General features: G+C 39.6%; 1 protein-coding gene across 4 annotated transcripts in view; it reads left to right on the top strand.

Moving 5' to 3' along the window:
* Window positions 1-3,979: 3,979 nt before the first annotated feature.
* Window positions 3,980-13,125, top strand: part of SPATS2L (spermatogenesis associated serine rich 2 like) — a 29,577-nt gene continuing 20,431 nt past the window's right edge. Inside the window, exons 1-6 of one of the 4 annotated variants that reach the window (XM_086465384.1) lie at window positions 3,980-4,012; window positions 4,993-5,210; window positions 7,562-7,594; window positions 7,702-7,717; window positions 11,000-11,180; window positions 11,621-11,756. In XM_086465384.1, coding sequence (XP_086321510.1) covers window positions 3,995-4,012; window positions 4,993-5,210; window positions 7,562-7,594; window positions 7,702-7,717; window positions 11,000-11,180; window positions 11,621-11,756 — 602 coding nt within the window. In that variant the 5' untranslated portion in view covers window positions 3,980-3,994. Of the gene's footprint in view, window positions 4,013-4,992; window positions 5,234-6,312; window positions 6,340-7,561; window positions 7,595-7,701; window positions 7,718-10,979; window positions 11,181-11,620; window positions 11,757-13,125 lie in introns of all 4 variants that reach the window. The other 3 variants (XM_086465386.1, XM_086465383.1, XM_086465387.1) reach the window with 3 other exon arrangements.

The following is a 13,125-nucleotide window of genomic DNA, read 5'->3' as shown; positions in this document are numbered from 1 at the left end:
CAAGTCGCATGGCAGCATAGATGTTTAGAAAGAAGCATAAGGCCAAATTCTGTCAGTTTAGTTAAACTAGCTTTCCTGCTGTGACTGGGGGTAGGATTTGATTCTAGGCTTACTGGCTACCAGTTCTGTGATTTGGTCTCTTGAAATTGTTTTCATTATTTGCATGGGCCTGGTAAGGAGAGCGTGGGTATTGCTTCATATAGACACATTGCTGTGTACTTGTAAGCATATCGTTTGTAATATGCATTTATATAGACATGCATTGGCACAGAGGTACCTTGTTGTCTAAAGGAGTATGATAAACCCGTATGTTATTGTCTTCCTTTTTTTTTTTTTTCCTTCCAGATCAATGCAATCCGTTCAATTGTTCCAAACAAAAGCAATAATGAGATAGTTCTGGTGTTGCAGCAGTTTGATAACAACGTGGACAAGGCTGTTCAAGCTTTCATGGATGGTGAGTACAGTACCCTTTTCACTAAGGCAGGAGGGTTTCAATTGCATGCTGAAGTATTCATTGTCTGTAGTGGCTCAAAATACATCCTGTTCTGCTGAAATCCAGATGATTGTGACACTTAGTTTATTTTTTTTTATAATTGATCCTCCTATCTCTGTCGTCGTCTTCGCAGTATGAGTTTGACATGCTGTTTACCTGTTCTACCTGACTTTGCCATTTTTTGGTGCCATTCTTGTTGCAGACCACCTTTATTCTGCATGAAAGTTAACACTCTAAAACCGATATGTCAGAATATGATTCACTATTGAAGATATAGTAACTAACAAGAAATTGGGATAGTTCTGAAGCAGATAACTAGGCCCCTAAACCCCTGAACTTGATGCATACATTGACATTCAAACCTCAATCTGAATTTTACAAATAGCCTTGACATTTATAATGGCTGAACCAAGACTCCATTGAAAGTTAGAGCCATTCTAAATCTGGATCTGAGTTTGTATTTTGCATCATGAGACCAAGTGTAATGAAAGGTCACTTGTATTTAAATAACACTTTTCTGATAAATATTTAATGGCAACTTTCACCAAAGTCTATAAGAAGCGCTTTGCAGGAATAATAGCATACCATGGGCAAATACTCTCAAAATCTTTGTAGCCTGGCACTGCATAAAAGATGCTAGAAGTTCAGTGGAATCAAAAGACTTGTATATCTTAAATGCTTCATAGTGTTGATTTGCCATCTAACCCAGTTGCTCATTTCATATCTATTTTACTTCAGAATAGTTTTGGGTTTGGTTTGGATTAATTTACTGAAATGTATCAGCCAAAAAGTATCATGATGTACTAAGAATTACTTACTAATATGTAAAAAGCAGATGCATGCAAACTGGACTATTTATAAATGCATCAGAATTCTTCCATCAGATCTGTATGGTGACTCTTGATTCAGTCATCTGCATCAACAGTCAGATTCTGAAAGATGCATGGAAATTGGAGTTTGTGCGCACACACACACACAGAGGAAAGAAAAATGTGATGCATCTAACAATAATCTAGTTTTCCTGTAATATACGTTCTGGGGAAAGTAGTGGAAGGTTGCTCCATGGTTATTCAGTAAGTTCCTTTCATTCAATTTATTTTGTCTTGTTACCATTGCTTGCTTGTGGTCTACAAGTTGTTCCAAATGGCTGCTCAAAAGGGGAAGTGCTTTCATAGCCATGTATTGTCATCTGGTATGAGGAAGAAACAGGGCAAAAGCGGGCCTTGCAAGAGTGCAACAAAGTCTTGAAGAAAAGCAAGCTGATATAACCTGAGTTCAAATGGTCTTTGTTTGAACTTCACCAGTTTATGATCGTTGTGCCTTGAGTTCAGAAGTCTTTGAAGGTGAGCATTTGAAAATGGCCAATATTTGTCACTGTCTGGAAACAGTGTGAGAAGAGACGTGTCCATTCAGCTGACTCTGTGATTAGAATGAATCTAGCACTTCGAGCATCTTTCCACATGAATGACAAAAATTGCTAAGATTGGAATACCGCAGTCACAGAGAACACATTGCTGCATGCAATGGGGACAGCGATGCTGAGTGAAAAGGCTGAGCTCCTCCATTCAGTGCTTCTCTCAGAGTTGGTGCATGCTGAATCAAGAAATGTTCAAATTTAGTTTCCCAGGATCAGATATGAAGCAAGATAGGAGCTGGAGTGGCGTATAGGTGATGTCTCTATATCAAATTTACTTCTATATGTGAAAATTGAGTTAAATAAAATAGTGGTTCAAATGTTTCACTTGCTATGTTAGCGTTTACCTAATTAAGTGTAATCAGAAGGTCTGTTCATCTGCTTTGTAGGTCTCTTCAAGAAAATATACTGGTGGGTTCAAATGAGAGCTTTGGGACTTGTACAGTTAGTGCATTTCCAACAGGAGGAAACTGGGGTTAGTTGGGTAAATCCCTAAAATAACCCTCATCCTGTATAATATTCACAGGGAAGCTGAGGGAAACAAAGCTAAGACAACACCAGCCAACACAAAAAGAGTGTTGGATGATACTGTGAAAACATTTAACAAAGCAGTCAAGTGAAATCACGTATTTTCAGCAGCATGGAGTGTAATGGGCAGCAAATGTCTGGGTTTATTTCTTTATACTGAAACATGGTGTCTGTGAAAAGATAGCATACCTTTAGGAGAGGGGATTGTATGTTATATGTATGTAAGTATGTATGCATATATCTAAATATAGATATATGTGTAGTTATACACATAACAGAAGTTTTCTTAGCCTTCTGTCTGCATTGTCCTGTCATCTAGGAAACAAAATATGGCTTTGATGGATTCTGTGCACATTTTTTCACAATTTAACAAATTAGGCTTAGCACTGCTAGCAAGACATGTAATCTCTTCTAATGTGCACAATAGACTCACCAGATAATCTTGGATCTGGATTATTGTGATAGAAAAATAATTTTGGTACATTTGAAAACCTCGCACGTCTTTGGCTGAATATAAGTTGACCTCTTATGGTGGTCTGAAAACAGCATTACTTCTTAATACTATTATTGTCGAGAGTTCACTGAAATGAGTGAGAAGAATGGCTGAGTATGAAATGCATTTGTAAAGGATAATAAATGAATATTTACTAGAATTATGCAGTCATGGTAAAGTGATTCTGAAATTCAAGCAGAAAACCTTTAACCTGCTTGCGACTAAAAGGATTATTGTAGCAGATACTGCCATAGTATTTGGGATGTCGATTCAGACTGCATGCTTACCATGAGCATCTATTTTCAGCTTCAGGGTCCAGGAGAACAAAATAATGATGTGAACTAGATGCAGAAGAGTTTTCTTCTATCATGGCAGCTGACTCTGGTCTGACCAAGGCTCTGCTTGCTTTTTTCTAGAACCAACTCATTAGGGCTGGCAGACAGAATTTTGAGTATACAAAATTGTAATAGTTTTTCTGCCAGGCCTAAGTTTACTGCGTTTGTGTGATGCAGAATTTCTGCAGCGAGTTCACAAAATCAGTCTTTTGGATGCTAGTTGAGTCTTAATTTTTACATCTTCCGAATATAACACATAGGAAGTATATAATAAAGATTCCAAAAGATTTTAAAACTTTTGGAAGCTCTAAAGTCAGGGTGGACTATCTAGTTTACCCAGTGTTTATACTAGGGTGCTGAGATGCTTCCCTTTTCAGGCAAGAGATTTGAGCATTATTTTTTCTGGGGCTTATGCTAGTGCTTTTAAGTTAGGCACCCACTCAATCACTTTGTGGAATGAAGGCCATAAAAAGCAGTAGTGCCAAGTAGCCTGTCTACTGTACCTAGTGTCATCCAAGAAAATGGGCAACTAAAACAGAGAAAGACAGCAGGTACCCATTTTGTTCTTCCCATATAAGAGAATTTGCAACAACAAATGGAAATGCTGCCCAGCTAGGAGACTAGAAACTGTTCTTGAACACATTTGTTCTTTCTCATAGCTGAGCTTTTGTTGAAATGTTTTATCTTTCCTTTCTTTAGGCAGTGCAACTCAGGTTCTAAAGGAGTGGAATATGACAGGGAAGAAGAAGGTAAGAACTTGCTCTTGAGAATCAAATCATTCAGATCATTTATCAGTGGTCTGTAGTTGAATGTAGTACTTCTATTTTGGCCAGTACTTTGCCTTAGCTAACATAGGTGACTTTAGTCACACCTATATCAGAATACTTGGAAGAAAATGTGTGTATTATTTTTAATCCTGTTCATTGTTGCTGTCTCTCTAGCCCAGTGTTCTGAGACAATTTCTGGGCCAGCACATGTGTGTATGTGTGTGTGGGAGCCAGACCCTGGACAAGTACAGAACGAATCCCAAAAGAGCCCATGTGCAGGAACACTTTCAATAAGCAGTTGTATCCTGGATAGTCACAACCACTTACAGTGCTAGAGTTTTTGCTGCCAGGTGTAAAAATAACTTAGGCATAGCAGTCATCCATGAGGAGTCATGCATTAGCGACACTATCAAGTCAGATACTTCAAGTATGTATTTGGGATGTGGTCTTCATGCTCATGTATCTCCAAGCCAGAGCTGTACCAGGAGGCTGCCCTGTGAGTCACTGTCGTGGCGGCTTCTTTTGATGATTGGGAGAGCTACAGTACCAGTGGCCAACCAATGTCCTCTGTGATCACTTCCTACCTGATCAGAGTGGTGCCTTCAGGGTTTGTCTGTGTTACTGCATGGATATCCCCTGGATGGCTAGGAAGCACTTGTCCTAAGTGACTGCAAACATTTTGAGCAGCATCTTAGCAGAGGCGTTGTTACCATTTTGCAATGCAAGTATTTTGTGTGGAAGGAAGGGGAAACCAGTTTGGGGCTTCAGGTTTTATTTGAAATGGCATATATATTCAGCTGAACAGATATAATGTGTTATAGCACAGCATGGCCTGTAAATTGCATTACACTGATGTCACTTGTATGGCATTTCAAGAGCACGGACAATTTACTGATTATATTTTGAGTTTATATGAGCTGCAGTGAGTGATGTCTCTGTTCTTGCAATATTTTTGCATCTAGAGCAACAGGAAAAAAAGAAGCAAATCTAAACAGCATCAAGGCAATAAAGATCCTAAAAACAAGAACGGTGGACCTGAGAAGGCATCTCAAGAACCCCAGGGAATATATGACTGCCATCTGAATGGATGCTCTAAGGACAACTCTTGCAATGGTTCTGTCAATCAGAAACTAGAAGGCGCTTCTCCTGAGAGCAAAGGCTCAGGATTTGTAGAGTCAGCGTTGGTCTGTCCAGAAATCACAGGTCAGTTCATGACCTGTTCAAGAAAATTAAAGTGTAAAATGGTGACAGAAACGATAAAGTCCCTCATCTGCAGCAAAGTCATCTGAGCAGTATGAGCTTGTGGGTATATTACAGGATTTCTTTATTGTCTAGTCCTGACTAGTCCATTTTTTTATTTTTCTTATCTTCTCTAAATAGGCTAGTCACAGTAGATCTCCACTGGCTTTCCCTAGCAGGGAAGGGAAGGCATTCTAATAGCCTCTTAGTAAACGTATGTTTCTGCTAGGGTCTAGATACTGATTCTAGAACTCGGGGGGACAGAAGGCTTTTCCTCTACTGGGTTGTAGTAGATACAGAGTTATGATTATAGCAACAGCAATGAAAACAAACCTTCCTCTCTGGGGGAGAAGCTCTGTGAAAGCAGTTTTCTTCAAGTATCCTTTTGTAAAGCTGGTATTTAATTGCTGTCAGTACTGGTTATGGTTTTTCAGCTCTTCACATTTCAGACTTCTGACAGCCCTAGATTATTGCTGCTGTCACTATTTTCTTCCTGTGTCTTAAGCACTATATAAGACTGCATTAAAACAATTTTCCTTGAAATCCCTTTTTCCATGGTTGCAAATTCAGCTCACAAACCTTATTTAAAAGGAATGTGCCAAATAGATTATTGTTCTGGAATGAATTCTCTGCTGCTTCCAGATTACTTTGGTGGTGCTGACCTCTGGTCAATTAAAAGAAAACTCTACAACCTATAGCAGCCAAATAGACAAACCACCGGTCAAGAAACTTTGTTCTAAGAATTTGGTGCCTTGTGAAGGATCGGAGTTACTCTTCCCACCCTTGCTAAAGATTCCTGCTTACTTCGGATAGAATATGCCATAAGCCAGAAAATTCTGCCTTTCCATGATACTAAAAGCGTTCTCGCCACTTACTTTATGACATTTCTCGCCACTTACTTTATGACATGTAAACATTTGTGGTGTAAATATTTGTCAAGCTCCCATATCAAACTTCTTAGAGGTGCTTTTTTTTTTTAAATGATACATACATGAATAAAGATAGGTCGACTGAATTGTGCATGCATGGGGAGTGTTTTCTAGGGGGTAAGAGACCTGAATGCAAGAAGAGTACCCATGCATTTAGTGTGATCTTTTTCTGTAGCATTGGGATTGAGTCCTTTTTTTCCCCTTTGACATGATACGGCATAGAGTTGTACATACCAAAGTCAGAAAGTATCTCAGAATTTTTCTTTGCTTTTGCAAGTAACAAATGAGATATTACCATAGCTTTCCAATTTTTATAAACTTTTACACATATCCCCTGTTTCAAAATCAGGGAGAGAGAGGGATGAAATAAAAGAAAAACGCAGAAAAGAAAAGAAAGGAAATGGAGATAAAGGAAAACATGAAACTTTAATATTCAAGTTTCCCTTGCACAGTAAAATAAGGTCCTGGCAATTTGTTTAATACAGAGGAGGAAAAAATTTCTTCTTCACTTCAGTTGCATTAGAATCCTTTGCAGCCAGTATAATAGCTACTTTCTTAAGGTCAAAAGCCACCCATGTACATACTGTTAAATGTGTGCTGAAGTGCATGGAACTAAGTAGAAGGGTGATCAGGATCTCTCAAGGGCCAGCAGCTGCACCCTTGTGGTTTCTGAGCAAGTCAGACTCTTCTAAAGCAGTTTGAAATGCTGAGGTGAGTCCAAAGTGCACCTGTTTCATATTTCTCCCTCTTGTGTTGTAATCTCCTTTGTTTTGTCCTTGTCTGCCTTGTTTGTTTTTGTTCCTTCCCTATCAAACTAATGTTACTGTAGTCATTTCAACATCACCTTCAGACAGCTCACGGCTTAGAAGGTTCATAGTCAGGTGTCTGCTGACAGTCCCTTGTGCTTTCCTCCCCATGAGGAATATGAGGTTGCAGCTTTGCTTATACCAATTTACAGGCTGTGAGATTAGGTCTTTCAAAGTTATGAAATCCTGGCTGCCTGGAAGAGACTTCAGGGACCAGTACTATGCAATATATTCATCGGTGACCTGGATGAGGGAATAGAGTGAATTGTCAGCAAGTTTGTTGATGACACAAAACCAGGAGGAGTGGCTGACACACCAGAAGGCTGTGCTGCCATTCAGTGAGACCTGGACAGGCTGGAGAGCTGGGCAGGGAGAAATTTAATTAAATACAGGAAGGGCAAGTGTAGAATCTTGCATCTGGGAAAGAACAACCCCATGTACCAGTATAGGTTGGGGACTGAGCTGTTAGAGAGTAGTGTAGGGGAAGGGGACCTGGGGGTCCTCTGGTGGACAGCAGGATGACCATGAGCCAGCAAGGTGCCCTCGTAGCCAAGAAGGCCAATGGCATCCAGGGGTGTATTAGAAGGGGTGTGGTCAGTAGGTCGAGAGAGGTTCTCCTTCCCCTCTACTCTGCCCTGGTGAGACCGCATCTGGAATAGTGTGTTCAGTTCTGGGCCCCTCAGTTCAAGAAGGACAGGGAACTGCTTGAAAGAGTCCAGCGCAGAGGCACAAAGATGATTAAGGGGGTGGAACATCTCCCTTATGATGAAAGGCTGAGGGAGTTGGGTCTCTTGAGCTTGGAGAAGAGGAGGCTGAGGGGTGACCTCACTAATGTTTATAAATACGTAAAGGGCGAGTGTCAGGAGGATGGAGCCGGGCTGTTCTCGGTGATGGCCAATGATAGGACAAGGGGCAACAGGTGCAAGCTGAAGCATAGGAGGTTCCACATCAACATAAGGAAAAACTTTTTCACTGTGAGGGTGACAGAGCGCTGGAACAGGCTGCCCAGAGAGGTTGTAGAGTCTCCTTCTCTGGAGACATTCAAAACCCACCTGGATGCGTTCCTGTGTGATGGTCCTGCTCTGCTAGGGGGGTTGGACTAGATGATCTTTTGAGGTCCCTTCCAACCCCTAACATTCTGTGATTCTGTGACCAGAAGAGAGGATACAGTGTAGCTGGTGTTTCTCTATGTGTCCTGTGCTAGAAAATGATAGGGAAGAACATGTGGCTATTACCTTTAGTTCAGGTCTGCTATTCCATCTTTCTGTTTCTGAAAAGTCTTTAGTTCTTGCTTTTTGTGTGGTAGTTTCTAACAGGGAATCAAGACCTGCTATAGACAATGAAGTGCAGAATTCAAGGCCCTGGAAAGCCAAATTGCTTCATCGTGGAGAGTTGTTTCACTTAATTATGAGGCAGTTCAGAGGCTTTCCCTCTCAATATCATCAGGGGGAAAAGGCCCCAAATAAACCAGATTACTTCAAAATGATGACCAGAACAAACCCTCCAACTCTTCTTCTGAGAGACCTTGGCAAAGCAGGATCTGAAGGACTTAGAGCTACCCTTTCTGTGCATCCCCTTGTAAAGGAGGGGCATGAATGCGCTGAAAGGATACTTAATGCTGCTTTGCCATGCTATTGGTTTTGCAGGGACTTGGGTAAAACCAGATACAAATCAGATACTGATCTCTTTCCTATTTTTTTAGCTTGTTATTCATATAAGATGATTTCTAGTGAATCCTTCAGACTGCCTGTTTATATCTTAAGGGAGTATTTTTTTTCTTCTTTCAGCCAAACAATCCATTGAGGTTCACTTTATTTAAAAGATTTTGAATGTCAAACTGTTATAAAAAGATAAACCACTCATTTCAAAGATGGCAGCTCGGCAGATTTCAAAGCAAGTTTATTTGGGCTGCTGCCGTTGCTGGCGCGTCTGGTAATACTTGACAGTTAATACAGCGGAAATCACACCTTAGACTAGTGCTGAAGTTCCAAGCCACCACATATGGACCCTTGCAACAGTTTACTTGCAGCTACTATTACCCACACCTTTGACTTCTCTTTCAAGTATTTGAGAGAGACTTTGTCCCTAGATTTTGTTATACATTTTTCTTAGCTGGCCCAAGTCTTCAGAGATTTGATGCAGGCTTTCTTGATCTATTTTTATTTGTGTTGATTGTCCTCAAAAAAATTTGAAAGTTCCATTGCAGCATACTAAGGTATTGTTTGCTAGGCTATGATGGTCATCTTGCTGCTGGGTTTCAAAGTAGCTCGTGTGTCATTTTGGAAGAAGTGTCAAAGTATATTGCAGGCAAAAGATGATTTAAAAGTTTTTAGAGTTTCAACCGTTGTCCTAGATTACTTCCTTTAGGCAAAAAGATGTCATTTTGTCAGTTGCTTGACAGGTACACCAAAGCTGCTACTTAAATGCAGTAAATAAAAAATTTTGCACTTTAACAACAAATATCAAAAGATCTAATCTTGGGGACAGAACCCAATTGCCCTGGCCATTCTCTATAGCTTAGCTGATAGTCTGCTTGTTTCTGTCTATTGGAGTTACTTAGCAAGGCCAGCCTCAACTGACAGTAGAAAGAACATTCTTTATAAATCAAGGCTATCCGCATTGGTGTGAGATGCAGCCAGGATTGCACAGGTTTAATGGCAGTTATCTCACAACAGAGTTCCTGGGTATGTGTGAGGCTGGTGTCTGCATTGCACCTTTGATATGTTCAGTGCTGCATACCTGATGTTTCTTGCTTTCACAGATACGCAGGTTTCTTTAACTTCTTTAGCTATTTTCTTACATAATATTTTATGTAAGATACTTTTTGTGTTTGCAGACTCACCTTTTAAAGCCCATAAACAAAAGCTGTTTTAGAAATGTGGGCACTAAGGTTTCTCTGGTGTTATGTGATTGGCATGGAAACATACCAAGGTATACTTTACACCCACCCTAGTGCCCAGCCAGGGCACAAAGTCACTAGTTGATATCCTGGAGCTGTCCAGGTGGTATCCCTCAGTCCCAGCAGTGTTAGTCCTACTCCATGGGCTATAATCCAGCTGTTAATCTGACAAGCCCCTTTTCTCCAAACACCACACAACATCAGCTGAATAAAGTGATGCATAAAGAGCATCTTCAGAACAAACTATCATTCACTCCAAAGTGAGTACAAAAATTGGAAAAATTAGTTAACAAATCATTTCCTATGCGTGTTTCCTTAACTAAAATTCACAGTTGCAGTAATAGCTGTCCTTACCTGTCAGTTTTTATAGACATTTTTTGGCTGCTTGGTCCTTGTGTCATGATGCTGATATCTTGAATCCATTTAGAGTCTTGGAAAGAGTAAACGAGGTTTTCTTGTGGCAGCCAAACAGGCTCAGGCATTGTTTTCTTATCTCTCTGAAGCTGTTGAACCCAGGAGCCTAATCTTTGACATTGTTTCGTTTCCTGCTTTGTCCCTCTTAGCAGTTGCTTTTGATAGAAATTTGTAGTCAGGCAAGGGAAGTATTTCAGGTAGGAGTGTTTAATCAGTGCTTTTAAAATGCTGATTAAATGATGAACATTTTTTGAGGGAGAGAGCTATCTATAGATATAGATATCAACATTAAAGTCTCATGCTTTCCGTAGCAGATTTCCTCTCTAGTTCTGTTCTGTAATTTGGGCGAAGTTTACAATTGGTAGTATGCTTTCCATGTTAGGAGGTGTTTTTTCATATCAGCATGGAAGAGTTGATTTTTTTAATGGGTTTTTCTTCTTAGACTGTTGAAACATAGATGTGTTCAGATTGGAGTTTAATAACCAAAACCATTTTGTGTCTGTTCTGTCATTGCTTTCTGAGGTTCTGTAGAATGCGTGCCAGTGAAAAAAACCAACTTGATTTTTCCAATGTATAAACATAAAGTCATTCAGATTCAACAATAGGTCTTCATATCTTTCCTAGTCTTATAACTCCCTGTTTTCTGCCTTGTTTTCTTGCAGGCAAAGCACGAGAATACCAGAGAGTATCTGTGGAATTAAACCCAAAGACTCTGAATGGAGCAGAACAGCCTGAGTCTCTTCAGTCATCAGTTCAACTCCAATGTAACCTAGGCAGACCAAAGTCAAAATCCTCCTCAATTAAATCATCCAATGCTATAACCCAACTTGAAACAAACACAGATGATTCAGTCAAAAGAAGAGGTAAATTGGATCCCTGGTTGCTCTGTGCTGAGGTGATCAGACAGCTGAGGCCTGGGGGGGGGGGGGGCGGGGGGGGGGGGGAAGCACATACATGAAGAGGTGTGTTGGAAAGTGAGAGCAGAATCACGTTCAGCATAACAGAAATGGGTATAACAAGTTATGGTCTACTTAACATATTAAATGAAATTTAAAATAAATAATTTGAATCGATAGTGCTGTTTTAACATTTATTTGATTTGGGGAATGAATTTGAGCAAAGATATTTAGAAACTGAAGAGCATCACAGAAGGACTATGGAAAAGTTGGATTTATGGACTTGAGTAGGATAACCACTTCATCCTAATCTGGGCAAAAAACATGTTGAACTGTTCCCACTCCCTCATTCAGAAAAGACAAAAACCGCTTTCTGACTTCTGTGCAATTTTTGTTTTCTATTTTAGGGCCAAACATTGAAAAATCAGTAAAAGACTTGCAGCGTTGCACTGTTTCTCTAACCAGATATCGTATGATGATCAAAGAGGAAGTGGATAATTCAGTGAAGAAGATAAAAGCTGCTTTTGCGGAATTACACGGCTGGTAGGTAAATCGACTTGAGAGGTCCATCAGCACCACCTGACAAAAGAGGGACTAATTAGGCCACTAGCATTGGTGGGGAGGGGTCACTTACACCCTCTTTGTTTGCAGCATTGGAGTTCATCCAAAAAAAAAAAAGTGGTGTTATTAAGTAACTGCTCACCAACCAGGAATTAATATCTGCATAAGTGCATGTTTACATACATACATAAAGGGGGACAAAACTACAGTTCTTTGAGAAAATCTCACTATGGTTTTTTTCCTAAGTGACCTGTCTTGACCTAATTCTTTTGTATCAAGTTCAGTGGCGGCATATCTGAGCAAATGAAAGCTTTTCCAAAAATCCTGTCTATGGGGTTTTCTTGAAGTCTCTTCTACCTTATTTAAATCTCTTCTTTCTATACTTCTTTGATCTTACCTTCTTTGGCAGGCAGTCCTTTACTGTCTCTTCATTTCCTATCATCTTCTTATCTCACTATTCTTTTTTTCTCTCGTAGTTTCCTCTAACTTTCCTACCAATCACTTGATTTCCACTTCTTGCCTCTAGTTCATTCTTTTTCCTCATTTTTTGATCTCTTCCTTTTTTCTAAATTTTTCCACTATTGTTTTGGTTATTCCTGATCTTCACCATATATGTCTACAACCTTTGAAAATTTGTAGCAGAAATAATTGTAATAGCAAGCTGCATATTTTGTATATACTTGTCATAGAAAAATATTTTCTGGTTTGAGTTTTATTCTGCCTCTTGTTAAGCATAGATACCATATAAAAGCTGTGTATGATACAGTGTTGCAGTAAACAGAAGAAATCATATTGAAATGTACAAGATTTGGTTACAAATCACAGAAGAGCACAAAAACCTTTCACCCTTAATTAGTCCACAGTATTTGCCAGTATTTTTATGAGCGTACCTTATGAAGGTGCTGTAGTATTGGCAGTAGTTTAACTCTGGACTTCAGTGGTGTATTCTTTGTCTTCATTTATGCATCTAAAGTTGCTTCAGTGCCACTGGGCTCCACTTCTGTATGGGCGGAAAGTCCAAGCACTACTGAGCTGATTTTGTGGAAGATTATGTTTTACTGAGCCACCCATGTACCTTACTGTCTAGCAGAGAATTTTGTTTCCGTTTCTGTACTCCAATGAACATGGGCTGTGATTGCCAGTTGTACTAAACTGCATATTGTTGTCAGCAGTGCTCTGGAGCCAATATAGTGATGTTTGCTTATGAACTAAAATGAAGCAATTATATTGTTTGTATAGAAAAATTGCATAAAGATCATCAGTTCCTTGCACCTTTTTTTGTGGTAGTCCTCAGAGTTGTCTTCATATGATTTTATAAAACTTCTAAAATGTTTATGGTTTCTGCTAAGAA

Source organism: Leptosomus discolor, chromosome 5, assembly GCF_034619465.1.
Source record: "Leptosomus discolor isolate bLepDis1 chromosome 5, bLepDis1.hap2, whole genome shotgun sequence".
Taxonomy (NCBI): Eukaryota; Metazoa; Chordata; class Aves; order Leptosomiformes; family Leptosomidae; genus Leptosomus; species Leptosomus discolor.
Note: the sequence above shows the minus strand (reverse complement) of the source record. Positions and strands in the feature narration are given on the sequence as shown.